The sequence below is a fragment of the Rhipicephalus sanguineus genome, chromosome 1, assembly GCF_013339695.2.
Source record: "Rhipicephalus sanguineus isolate Rsan-2018 chromosome 1, BIME_Rsan_1.4, whole genome shotgun sequence".
NCBI classification, from domain to species: Eukaryota; Metazoa; Arthropoda; class Arachnida; order Ixodida; family Ixodidae; genus Rhipicephalus; species Rhipicephalus sanguineus.
This window is the reverse complement of record NC_051176.1, coordinates 233632434-233644973: the sequence shown is the minus strand read 5'-3', so window position 1 is coordinate 233644973 and position 12540 is coordinate 233632434. Positions and strand designations below refer to the sequence as shown.

The 12540-nt window shown below is 48.1% G+C and overlaps 1 protein-coding gene across 2 annotated transcripts in view; it reads right to left on the bottom strand.

Annotated features, from left to right (window-relative positions):
- Positions 1–8377: 8377 nt before the first annotated feature.
- Positions 8378–12540, bottom strand: part of LOC119374703 (guanine nucleotide-binding protein G(s) subunit alpha) — a 132200-nt gene continuing 128037 nt past the window's right edge. For both annotated transcript variants that reach the window (XM_037644887.2, XM_037644892.2), the window contains one exon: positions 8378–11665. In XM_037644887.2, coding sequence (XP_037500815.1) covers positions 11519–11665 — 147 coding nt within the window. In that variant the 3' untranslated portion in view covers positions 8378–11518. The remainder of the gene's footprint in view (positions 11666–12540) is intronic.

Below are 12540 nucleotides of genomic sequence, written 5' to 3'. Positions count from 1 at the left end.
TGTCCTCACAGCAATAAATAAATGGCAAAATCGGCCATCGCTTTGTGTCAGCTCACGCTGGAGAAGAAACGTCAGGTATGCTTTGTCTTTATTATTGCGATCAGCTGTGTTTATTTAGCCATGCCTGCTAAGCCTTGTCTCGGACAATATGAGAATGAATCTTGGAAATACTGCAAAATACCGACGAATACATCGCTCTCGAAGCTTCAGGACACGAATATAAAGCAAATAAATGCGTAGGTTTTGAACTTACGGGCCACACAGCACAGGACGACGACGTGATAAATTCGAGGCGGAAGGGAACTACATCCACAGGTGCCGCCATGTTTACTTTTCCGGCGCTGCCGTCTGCGCCGTCTGCTCGCTTTTACTCGTGTGCGCGCAGACGCTATGGGAACGCCGAGCAGACGACGCGACGCGGATGGAGACATATTGAGCAGCGCTGCCGAAGGCCACCAAAGGCCACGGCAGGGGGATGGCCATGGAGACGGCCACGGTAGGGGGACGGCCACGGTGCGGTGGCGCCAGTGGCGCCATCTAGTTTGCTTTAATAAACCAGCTGCGGAAAATCGTCTATACAAATGCAGCCCGTTAAACCATGGCCTCCGAGATTAGCCGGCGGCGCGCCGTTGCTACGGCCGTTCCATTCGCACGCAGAGCGCGTAATCGGAGAAAGCGGGTTAACGACTCCCGCCGCCGCACCGCGGCGCGCGCTCCCCATGGCCCGCTTCCCCCAACCATGGCCTCCGAGATTAGCCGGCGGTGCGCCGAGGCCATGCCCCGACGCAGGCACGCGCGGAGGGCGAAAGCTCGGCAATTGCAGCCTCTGCGACGCGTAATAGAAAATTGCAACCCACATATGCGCCGACTAAAGGAAAAATGTCGCTTACTGGTGCTATTGCCTCTTCAATTCTGACGCATACTTAGGACTGCGGGGAAAGGCATATCGCCACAAGACCGTTCGCTGATGCCATACGTTACGTTTTGCTACGCGCTGGTAATTTTCTCTCGGGGACGATTTATAGCAAAAAACACACACACGGAATAGACACGAGCGGTGATCGGTCGCCTCGCGTGTTGTACTGTGAGGCGACCGGTGAGTGAGGGACATGAGGCGACTTTAATACAGTGTTCTGGGTAGAGCTGTGCATAACAGCCTGCAATGCATAAGGTTTTTTACATTATGTATGGAATTGAGGTGAACGTAGTAACCTCTTTAGTGTACGTGCTGGAGCACTTGCACGATCGCGTTCAGTTGGCGTTCGTTGGGCATGCTACCGACCTCGCGTCGTGGAACGCGAAGGGGAACGCTACGCGCGTCTTGTCTTCCCTCTAGCCTGGCCGTTAATTCTCACAGGGCGAGCGGGGAACGCGGTCGACAGGCGTGCGAGAGGGCGCAGCGTAAGAGAGGAGAGAGAGGGGGAGGGGACGCGCATGCGCTGGCGCTCATCGCGGCGTTGTGCAGGAGAGAATTTCGGCATGTCTAGCCCGCGTTTCAGAGGAAGGGTGGAGAGGGGTAGGGGAGAGGGGAAGTGCAGAGGGGTAGAGGAGGGAGGGAGGGGAGGGGAGAGGAAAGGGGACAGGGGAAGGGGACAGGGTGAGTAGAGAGGGAAAGGGGAGATGGTGAGTGGAGAGGAGGCGTGTGGAGAGGGTATGCGCATGCGCAGTAAGGGTGGACACGCCGCACACCACCACCACCACCACCACCGGATTGAACTCCGCTATATGATGCTTCGCATCTAAAATGCATACCTACGTGTTGTCATATTTCGCGACAACTTGGAAAACGCCGTTCGGCAAGCTTGCATTCAACCTAGATGAAATATTCCGCGGTAGCAGCCTCTGTTGCCAAAATCGGCTTTTAAACGGCCACTAAAGTTGCATGCAAAAGCAAGGAGTAACTTTTTAATAAAGTACCTGAACTTTGTAGCTGCAGCAAGGCGTAGATGCACGTTTACTGCGTGCTACGTGCCAACACGGTTGACGTTGTGACTGAAATCGCACGCTGTGTCAAGCAGACGAGCCAAACGAGCGCCGCACGAGCCTTGGGGAAACATCGCCATCTCGCGGCGCCTTCAGGAGGCGACAAAATTACGCTTCTCCGCTGGGCAACGCGCCGAATGGGACGGCCGTAGCAACGGCGCGCCGCCGGCTAATCTCGGAGGCCATGGTTAAACCCATAGAGTTCCGTAAAATTAACTAGAGGGGACTCTGGCGCTGCGATCGTTCAGCTACCATGGGAATGATGGGTAGTACACAAATTTGCCTAGTCTTCGTGCTTGCGGCTTCAAACGTACTTGTGGCTTTGTTTATTGCTGTGTTTTGGCGTTTGTTTCGGATAAAAGAATAGACCGTTGTGAACTTCGTGACCAGATTTGAATTGGTGAGCCTAAAAAAGTTAAAGTGGTGAAGTGGAACTGCTGACCTTTGCTGAACTTCGTTTTTCGACAAAGCGGATGCAGCCGACGTGGAGCCAAACGGAGCCGAAAGTACGAAGTTTAGACAAATTTGTGTACTACCCATCATTCCCATGCTGGCTAAAGCGTCGTGCGTTGCAACTCCCATAGACACTAGCGCCAGAGTTCCCTCTAGTAAGTATTGTAGGAAACTCTATGGTTAAACCTACCGAACCGATTGACCCTAGTGGCGCAGCGGTTAACGTGTCGTGCTCGAAACTGAGAGGACGTTGGTTCAAACCTCGCTGCTGTCTCGTTTTTTCTTTTTTTTTTCTGGCAGGGTATTGTTTGGTGTTGCATTAGTCTGTTACCAAGCTGACAAGCGCGAAGCGGATCGTGGGTTACGTGCGCCCCAGTGACACGGGCACACCACTGTCGCTGGCACGGACGGCCGCCTGGCACGCGGGCTAAACAGCGCGTGGCCGCGACAGCGGCCAGTAGCGCGTGACGGAGACCCTGCCAACCGGCTATTGAGCGTTAGCGAAATGGCCGCACTTACGAAGCGAGGGTAAAGCCACGATTAGTTTTCCGCGCCCGAAGGGCGCAGAGGGCCTTCACTGAGCAACAGGAAAATAATGTACTCACGTTTGTGGAAAAGCACATCTGGAATAAAGTCCCTAGATTTTTCCCTAGGGACTTTAATCTGGACGTAACGGTAGCGGTGACTACAGTTACGTCTGGACGTAACCCTAGCCACAGCCTACTACAAAATCACGCAACGACGGCTTTTATCGCCACTGACAGCTCGATTACAGTCAACCTCCGGCATCCGACGCGGAGTGATCAAGAACGAACACAGGCATTGTAATCGGCATTGCGGCATTGTAATCCTAGGCACGGCATGGAGACACATCAATGACGAACACAGCTGCGTATTTGTAAGTTTTCTTGCGGCATTGTAATCCTAGGCACGGCATGGAGACACGTCAATGACACTGCGCGATGGCACCTCCATAACTGCGGCGAGGTGAAAATGGCACTAGGGAGGAACGTCATCAAGCGCGTGACATACTAGGCACTCCGTGGCGACACGGAGGAAACTGGGGAAAATTCAAAACTTACTTAGGGAAAAAACAGCAAGCAGACGTCATAGCATTAGGTCACATGGCAGTCACGTCATCTATTGTTCGCGGTGGGAGCCGGACTGCGGCGATACGCATGTGTATTGACCACCCCCGACAGCTGTGGTTACGTCCGGGATCGAAGACTTTGTTGGAAGCTCTCAGGAGCTCACGTGGTTTTGCAGTGCCTCCAGGATAGGCCCACTTTTGACGAAGCGACGATGTGACGTTATCAAGATTGATTTTTTTTTTTTGCCTCACTCGTGCTGACGCCGACGGTTACTTTTCGCGTTTGATGAGGCATCCAAGGCTTTCGCCTTAACAATGGCGTCGCCATGTTCAATTTACCCGATTACTGCGGCGCCGCCAAGTGCGGATCTGCGTCCTCCCTATGACGTGGCCTAAAATGAAGCTGCGGCAGCGCACATCCATGTCCATGTTCCCGCGAAATGATTCAGGCTGGCGCTTTGCGCAACTCCCGATTGGTACAAGAATCACTTCAGTAGCACGAGCGTGACAGACCGCTTTATCGCGTGGTATGGCGAAGCTTAGTATTACCTCGCTCTACTAAATGTTGCAGGGAAGCTGAACCAGAGGACGCGCCAGAACCCACCGAGGGCGCGCGAAGCACTATGGGAAAAGTGTGTACGGCGAGCCCACCGGCTGTTCCGTCGCTCGTTGGCGCCGTGGGAGCACCAAACGAAAAAAAAAAAAAAAAAAAAAAAAACGCCTCGCTGCTGGTTGACTGTTATTAAATCTTAAATCCTAAATACTACACGTCTGAACGCACCTGCATGTATCTCTACGTATGAAATGCGAAAGAAATGATGCAGTCAGTGTAGGTATATTACCGAGCGGATGGATACCGTATGTAGCAGTTAAGCGGCATGCGAGTTATCACGTGCCAGTATACATGCAGTAAAAACGTGCTATCGTGAGCAATGTGAGCTGGAACACCGAATTCGTATTTATTCAATGATTACTTGTTCACAAGCAACTACGGCATTTAATGACATAGTGGCTCGTGATAGGGTTTAAACTGTAGAGATGTGTTACAGTGTTCAGGTATACAGATGATTATATTATTTTAATTGACAAGTCATGCGCTGTACAAAGAAGTGAGCACATCCTAAACGTGTTTAAAGAAAAATGGATTGGACTAGAATTCACTTGCGAGATGCCTTGCTCTGACAATTTGCAGTTTCTTGATCCATGCTTTTAAGAGCATGTTCGCGGGCACTATAGCCCGCGTTCAGTGAAATCGGTGTTCAATTTCGCGTCGGCGCATTCGAATGTTGTTAAACGAAGAATTGTGATGTCATGATTACGCAAGGCATTGGAAAAAAGCTTGCGCACATAAGATGAGCAGTAGTTTCCAGCTGCAAAGTGATCAAAGAGGCGGGATATCCTGCGTATCGTTGTATCGGTTCGCGAAAATCTGTTCGCATGGCAAAGAAAGATTAACACGGACGTTCTCCATCCGTAAATAATGAAGAGACTAGAAATACTGCGGTTATCCCACGTATGTATAATAAGTTCTTCAGTCACATGGCCTGAAGAACGTAGGGAAGCGATGTGGGGGTGAAGGTTGTGTTTGCCGCCCCAAATAAGCTCAGTCGCATTAAGGTCGCAGGGGTCTGCGGTCGGCAAAGAAAAATGCGGTCAGAGGCATGCCGATTGTTTTGTAAATTGTGTAGGAGTTAACCGTAAATTTGTCTTTCTTGTGCCCACATGTACATCAGCAAGATGGGTCGATGTATTAATACGTATACGCGCCTCAGCGAACATCGAAATTCATTGAATGGAGCCGTCTCATCTCGCCTCTCTATGTCAGTCATGAAAATGTAATCCCATCTTCGAAAGCACAGTAATTTTGTACCATCAACCTAATCGGACAACGCGAGAAATTTCGGAGGCATATCATGTCCCAAATAACGCCACACTTTGTGTCAGTCAACCTTCTCAGTCGTTACAAAACCAGGAATTCTACCTTATTAATCGACTGTAAGCACGCGCCTTGGTTGTTTGACTTTTCGTACCTCTTTATGACACGCGCGACGCACTCCCATTTTTTATGCTTTTTTTCACGCGTGCAATAATCTTTCAGTTGTGTGTGAGCGCTAGTTTGTGCATTTCCTTCTCCTTGTACTGCTCCTTTCATTTTGAACTTTAAGTATTATTCTAACCTGTATAGCTATAGCACCAACGAAGGTTAGTGGGCACTTCTCGTTCGTTACATATATGGTGCGAGCGACGCAATGGATGTATCCCATTTCCCCAAATGCCGACTACTTTCTAGTGTACTCTTTAAATATCAGAACCTCACACTGTATTCGTCGACAGTGTCGGTGGACGTTCATTCCAAATGCATCCGCGAATCAAAGACCGCTCCTGCACTTCATAGGCAACCGAGCTGTATTTTTTTTATTTATGCCGTAAGGCGCAATGGGGCAAAAAAAAAATATAAGGGGACGCTTCTGAGCCGCTCAACTTAGTGTTACTGTGTGTGCTTAAAGGTAGCATATACAGTAACTCTAGCTCAACTGGTGCAACAGTGGGAGAGATGCAAATCGTCGAGAGGCCGTCGCAGCTAAGCACTGAAGTTCGTGATTGAATTGCGCAGTCACATGTTGCACCTTGCCAAATTCACTGCGTCTAAGAAGTCCTGGCACGGCGCAAGCGGAAAGCTGCAGCACGAGTCCCGCGCGCTCGTCGCGGCGGCTGCTGCGGCGTACACACATTTCCCATGAGCGCTTGCGCGCCCGTTGGTGGCGCTCGTGTGCTTGAAAAAACGGGGCCATTTTGAAATATCCAAAAAATGTACAAAGGAATGAGTGAATATTTGAAATTTCTCAAGATGAGAGTTCGGAAAAAATACAAAGTGAAAATATTAAGAAAAAGTTATACATAAACAATTAAAATAGGCTGGGATTACGCACGCGTGCTCACAAATGAAAAATCGCTTGTCCAGACAACTGTTCCAGAATCAGAACGATGGATATCTTAACCCGATGTTCGCACGTATCTGACATCACCTAAGGTATCAATAATTGCCGAGTTGCCTATTATGAAGCTTGCCGTGATGGAATACCTCGGGAATCTCGACCGTCTGGGGTACTTTTCACGCGCAGTTCTTGCCTTTCACCCTCATCGAAATGCTGCCGCCGTTACATGGAATCGAACCCGCACCTTCGAGCTTAGCAACGCGAAAATCTACCTGATAAGCGACCACGGCAGGCATTGGTTTATAATTAGAGAGATGGCATTCGCAAGTTTTTCGCGCAAATTGTCTGCCCGCCTGGGCAGAAAAGTTATCTGTGTAGTGACGTGCTTCGTTTTTTTGTTTTGGTGCAGACTGAATGAAAAAAAAAAATGCTCCAAGAACAATGCATGTGCAAGCACACGGTAGTATTACGCACCCTAGAATATTCTAGGAATGAATAATTCCAGTAATTATAACAATCGTTGTGGTCTTACGTCTCAAAACCACGATATGATGAGGGACAACACGATTATAGTGGAGGGCTCCAGAGGTTTCGACAACCTAGGGTTCTTTAACGCGCACCTACATGCAAGTACACGGGCCTCTAGCATTTCGCCTCCATCGTGCGGCCACCGCAGCCAGGATTCGATCCCGCGACCTTCGGGTCAGCAGTCGAGCACCATTACTAGACCACTGCCGCGGGTAAAATAGCTGTGCCAAGCTACTTAAAAGCACCAGAGCATACCCGTAGCCACTGCGCGCATGTTTTACTGCCAAGTGAAGGAATCCCCCCGATAGGAGACTCTGGCCCTCCACCTTTTTACATCACCGGTGCACGTTCATATAACAAACGTTTCCGATGCGTGAGCTATCGACGGTTGCAAGCTACGAGGCCGCGCAAGCGCTGCGCTCGCAGTGGGCCTTTCAGAGACGTGAATGGCTAGCTTTCTCGCATGCAATGTGCACGTCACGAAGTTACAGTTCAGGCTCTCTGACACAAGCACGCGGTGCACGAACTCACGATGTGTGTATTCACGTATTCTTGTGCGTTTACACGTAGAAACATTGCTCTAAAAAACTGCGAAGACAATTCTCGCTGTACCATTCACGTGCTTACAGAAACGAACGACATATTTGATACCAACGCTCCCTCCTCTTGCTGCACTGCTCAAACTGGCTATCAGTACCAAATAAGTTTCATTTGTATTGGTTATCTTGGCAACCTCACTTGCAGACACCGTGCGTTGTTCTGGGATGGGTGCTTTCGATCATGGTGCTTCACCAGACATCAGGAGGTCCTTTCAATAATTCTTGTATGCAGCTGCGCCTTTTATGTGGAAAACAGCAGCGACGATGACTGGAGGTTCCACGGTTTTAGGTCAATAACAGGCTGCCAATAAATAGGTCGATAACAGGCTGACATTTCGACAAAGGAGGCCGCATTAACACCAACCACACAAACAAGCATGCCCATGTGCCAAGGCCATGGAGGCATCTATGCACACGCAAAGCTGACAAGTTATAGGCAACAAATGCGGCCTGTGCAACAAGAGCCCAGCCATCGGGTCCAATGATGATTATAAATAAGCCTTGCTTCTGAGCCGTAAATGATGAATATTAAGAAAACCACGCAAGTGGCACAACATCAATTTCTGATGCAGTTAATTTCTAATATGTGTTCAACTTTCGAGACCACTTACTGGGCACCTAACAGTCAATTCACTACACGGCTCACATTTCACTTAACTGGCGTAGACTATGATTCATGGAGATCACATGTGCAAGCTAGGCAGAGCCAGGGCCAAACGTCAGTCCAGCACACCAGGCATCATACCAGAGGCATTTGAAGCGCTGCTGCAACAGCAACCACTCAGGCAGACCTTTTGTGTTCAGGTTTATCGTCAAGTAAAAACAGACAAGTGCGCAAAAGTTACACAACAAACACAATGTCTTTCTTTCTTAGAATACAAAAGAAAAAAAAAATCCAACAGTTGAGCCTACTTGGGTACGGAAACACCACCTGTTTTTGTGTCTTTTTTTTGCGTTTTTCCCCTGCATTTTTTTCTTCTAAAAGTCACCTGGATCTGTACAAGATACGGAGTGGAGAAAAATGCAGTACAGAAAAGAAACGCAGATGAAAGGAAGATACGGGTTGAGACACACTGCAAATTAACCACACAGCGCCATCCTATTCAGCGCCTCCCCCGCCCTCCCTTGCACACACACATTCACATGCGCACATTTGTCCTAGTTAAAAAGAATTTTAACATTTTAGAAATTGCACACCATGCCCAGCGAGTCCAGGGACGGACAATGATTTTGCCTATGTCTGGATGCGTGTACTGAGGCAAGGGCATCCTGGAGACGCTGAAGAAAAAAGAAAATGGAGGGGGAAATGCTCTCCCCACACAGGAAGACATGCAACCTTGTGTAGCGCACTAGATAATGAAACCCCGACAGTAACAGCCACTTTAGTGGCAATTTTTTGTGTTACCAGTTCTCACCCCACACCATCATTATTCATGAGGAGAGAATGGCAAGCAACACCACCAAAAGGGTAAAAAAATGGGGGGGGGGGGGGGGGGGGGATTTTTCTTAGCCGGAAATATGCCACAAATGGCGACAACCAGAAGTCTCCCCCTTTATTTCTTTTTCAGTTTTTACTGAAGTGCAAATACGCAAAAAAAAAAAGAAAAAAAGGAAGGCCTGGATGGGTTCCACTTATCAGCTGTGTCCCTAGAAACCCTTATCTTCCTGAAGCCCATTGCAGGATGCTCTATGGTGCCCTCCACTCACTAAAACTGCGAGCCACCACGTCATTATTGTTATATATATATACACAGTCGCAGAAATGCACACTGATCACTGGTGTGGAGGGTGAGGAAGAAGCGCAAACAGTTAAAAAAAAAAACCTAACAAAGCAATTGATTCTGTGGCCAGAGAAGCAAATGGAAGCACTACCATGAGCAAAATGGAAGCAGTTTTTAAAAGGGTGTAGCACAGTGGCCAGCAGTGTAGAATGGCATCTAAAAATGGCCCTTTGGAGTGTTTCACATCCGTGTGGTTGGTTCAACAACTGCAATGCGGGCTTTTGTCCATAATGAAATGAAGTGAGGGGTGGGGTGGGGAGGGGAGCCACAAATCTGGCCACATTGCTCCAACTAAATTCAGACGTCTAAAATGATGTCCCACAGCATTGCATGTGTACCGGAAAACAATACCTTAATAAAGTGCTAACAAACCTTCAGATATTTGCTAAGCTCTTCAAGACTAAACCTATACACACTAATCTAACATTTTTTTTCTCTCCAACAAAACTCGGCATAGCGCTCTGGTCACAGTGCACCAAAAACACTGAAGACAGATTGCTCCAGGCAATTCAGATTGCAGCATAGAACAAAAACAAAATGAACTAGGAGAGAGAGAGAGAGGCAATTGGGAGGGGCTCAATGCCTTCAGACAAAACTGTAGTAGGCTTTTGCCATACTGAATCAATCAAGCATGAAATTCCAGTAGCATAGCGCAGGGAATATGTCCCTTGAGAGAGGCGCTCTTGGGACCAGGTGCAGACAAGACGCACAATGCCAACAATGCTAACCCACAGCAGCAGGCACAGTATTGCGTCCAGGCAGGTGTGTGCACAGGGCCACCTAGAGTTCCACGCTCGGCAGCTCCACTCTTTTGCTGCCCTTTGTAGCAGTACGGTGAGGCCACTCTGCCAATAACTTGATAATTGCTTACACATAATGGCCAGGGACATAATACTTGACAGTTGTCATAAATTGCCATATTTCAGCCAAACAGACGGCCTACACACCTGACATTCATGGCTTAGGCAAGGCTTCCTTCCATTTGAAAGGAAAAGGTGGCAAGAACAAATGTGTACACACACCACCAAAAACAGAAAAAAAAAGAGTATGGACTAAAGCAATCTTCAATAACAAAATGAGGCCTTTTAAACAATTAAAAGCAAGGCACTGTAATGCTTGTGAGCAAAAGCTGCCAAATGCCCAAACTGAAATGTGGTGAGAAGTCAGAGAAACATCTGTCCAGAGAGAACACATAAACCACTAGCAATGGTGCAATTGCAAACGACAATGTACAGTAATGCCCACATGGGGAGGATTCACTCCTGGGAGCTCTTCAGTTTGTGTTTGGCCACTCTAAATATGTGCTCCTTCCTTTGCCCTCCATCAGGCCAACTGCACAGTTCTTGCTTCTAACCACCACTGACAAGTCTAAAAACAACTCAATAATTTAAAAATAGCACTAAAAATCGCGAAAACACACAACCATTATGCTGAATATGCCTACTTACAACAAAAAACACACAAAAACAAAACAGACAGAAAGTTTGCCCCTTCTATTCTATCCTCAAACATTACAATGCCCAACCAGATTTCTTCAAAAACTCAAAGCAAGTCTTAGAAAAAAAAAAAAAAGCAGCAGCTAAAAACAGTTTGGCAGCAAATAGTATTTCACCACAGAGTGCAACCAAGAGCAAGTCCCAGCACAAGAGGGAACACCACCAGACTGTTAGTGGGTAAGCAATTTGGCCAAGAAAACACATCCCTCAAGGAGTCTCCATGCACAGCCCCTGCTCCCAGCAGGGCCGGCGATATGCCAAACACAGGCAGTGATTAAGACACTCCACAGAACCCGGGGGAGAGGGAGTAAACGCTTTCCAGCTGGCGCCAAGACTAACGCAGTGTGTGTGGCAGTGCACGCCAGACACGCCCAAGTGCCAAACTAGGAAGAGGGAAGTGTGGGGGGCAGGGTGTTGAGGAGCGCAGCAGCGTCCGGCTGAGGTTGTGAGGCCGTAACAAAACACAACAGCGCACAAAAACAAAGAAGGTAACGGCTGCACCAGAACTTTCTTTAAGCACTTTCACTCACTCACACAGTCACTTGCATGCACGCAACACAGTAAAATGGAGGGCCGGGCTTTGACTGTTCTGTACGAGGAGGAGAGAAAGAAAAGACTAGAGGAGAAAAACAGAAGGGGAGCCAAGCGCACATCACAAGAGCTCGTACTGGCGAAGGTGCATCCTTTGGATGATGTCTCGGCAGTCGTTGAATACGCGGCGGATATTCTCCGTGTCCACGGCGCAGGTGAAGTGTGGGTAGCAGTAGTGCTTGCCATCTCCACTTGCTGTGCTGATGCGCTGCAAAGACAATTGCATTACCTCTTAATTGGTAACAGTGCATGAGTGTCCAAATATAAAATCCAGGCCAAAACAAAGGTTGTGGCAAACAAATTAAAACCTGGCTTGCACCCAGTAAATGCACCCAAAACGAGCTCTGCAGTTTTTTTTTTTTTCCCGCAAACTTCTACAGTTGTTGATTATACTGTGCAAAGTAGGAACCAAAAAAGGCTACCGGAAGTGACGCAGAAAAGCCAAAGTACCAAATTTAAACCTGTTCGTGCCACAGGAACCTTGCTCGTGCTTTCAGACTGTGCCATTTAAGGACAAAAATGTGGCATGCTTATGGTGCACGAAGGTCAGGTGCGAGAAGAGCAGGGTTCTCTCTCGGCAGTAATTTGTGCATAGAAGGGGCCAAAACAGTTTCGCAGCCCGTCCCCTTTCCATAGTTTTTCTCCAGTAGGGGTAACTGTGCTTTGAGCAAGAAGGATGGAGAGCGAGGAGAATAGAAGATGTCTGGTAAAGCCAACATGCTACAGTTTCTAGAGTTGTGGCTGGTATTTAAAAGAAAAAAAAGATGCAAGACGAGCGACAAAAAAACTGAAAGCTAATGGTTGGTATACAGACAAGGTGCAAAGGGCTGCAGAGGAAAAACAATAGACAACGTGTCCATTCCAGCTCATTCTGCATTTGTGCGAAAAGTAATGCACGAATAAATGATTACCTTTGAAGTCATTTCTCCATTAATTTGGGGCAGTAATTTATTAACTACATTATTGAAGTAACTGGAATTGGTTATCTTTTTGCTGTGGTCTGTAACGGTCTTCTGTAGTGCGTAAAGGCACCCCGAGAGATACTAGTGGAACGCTGTAGCGGAAAGTTCCAGATTAATTCTG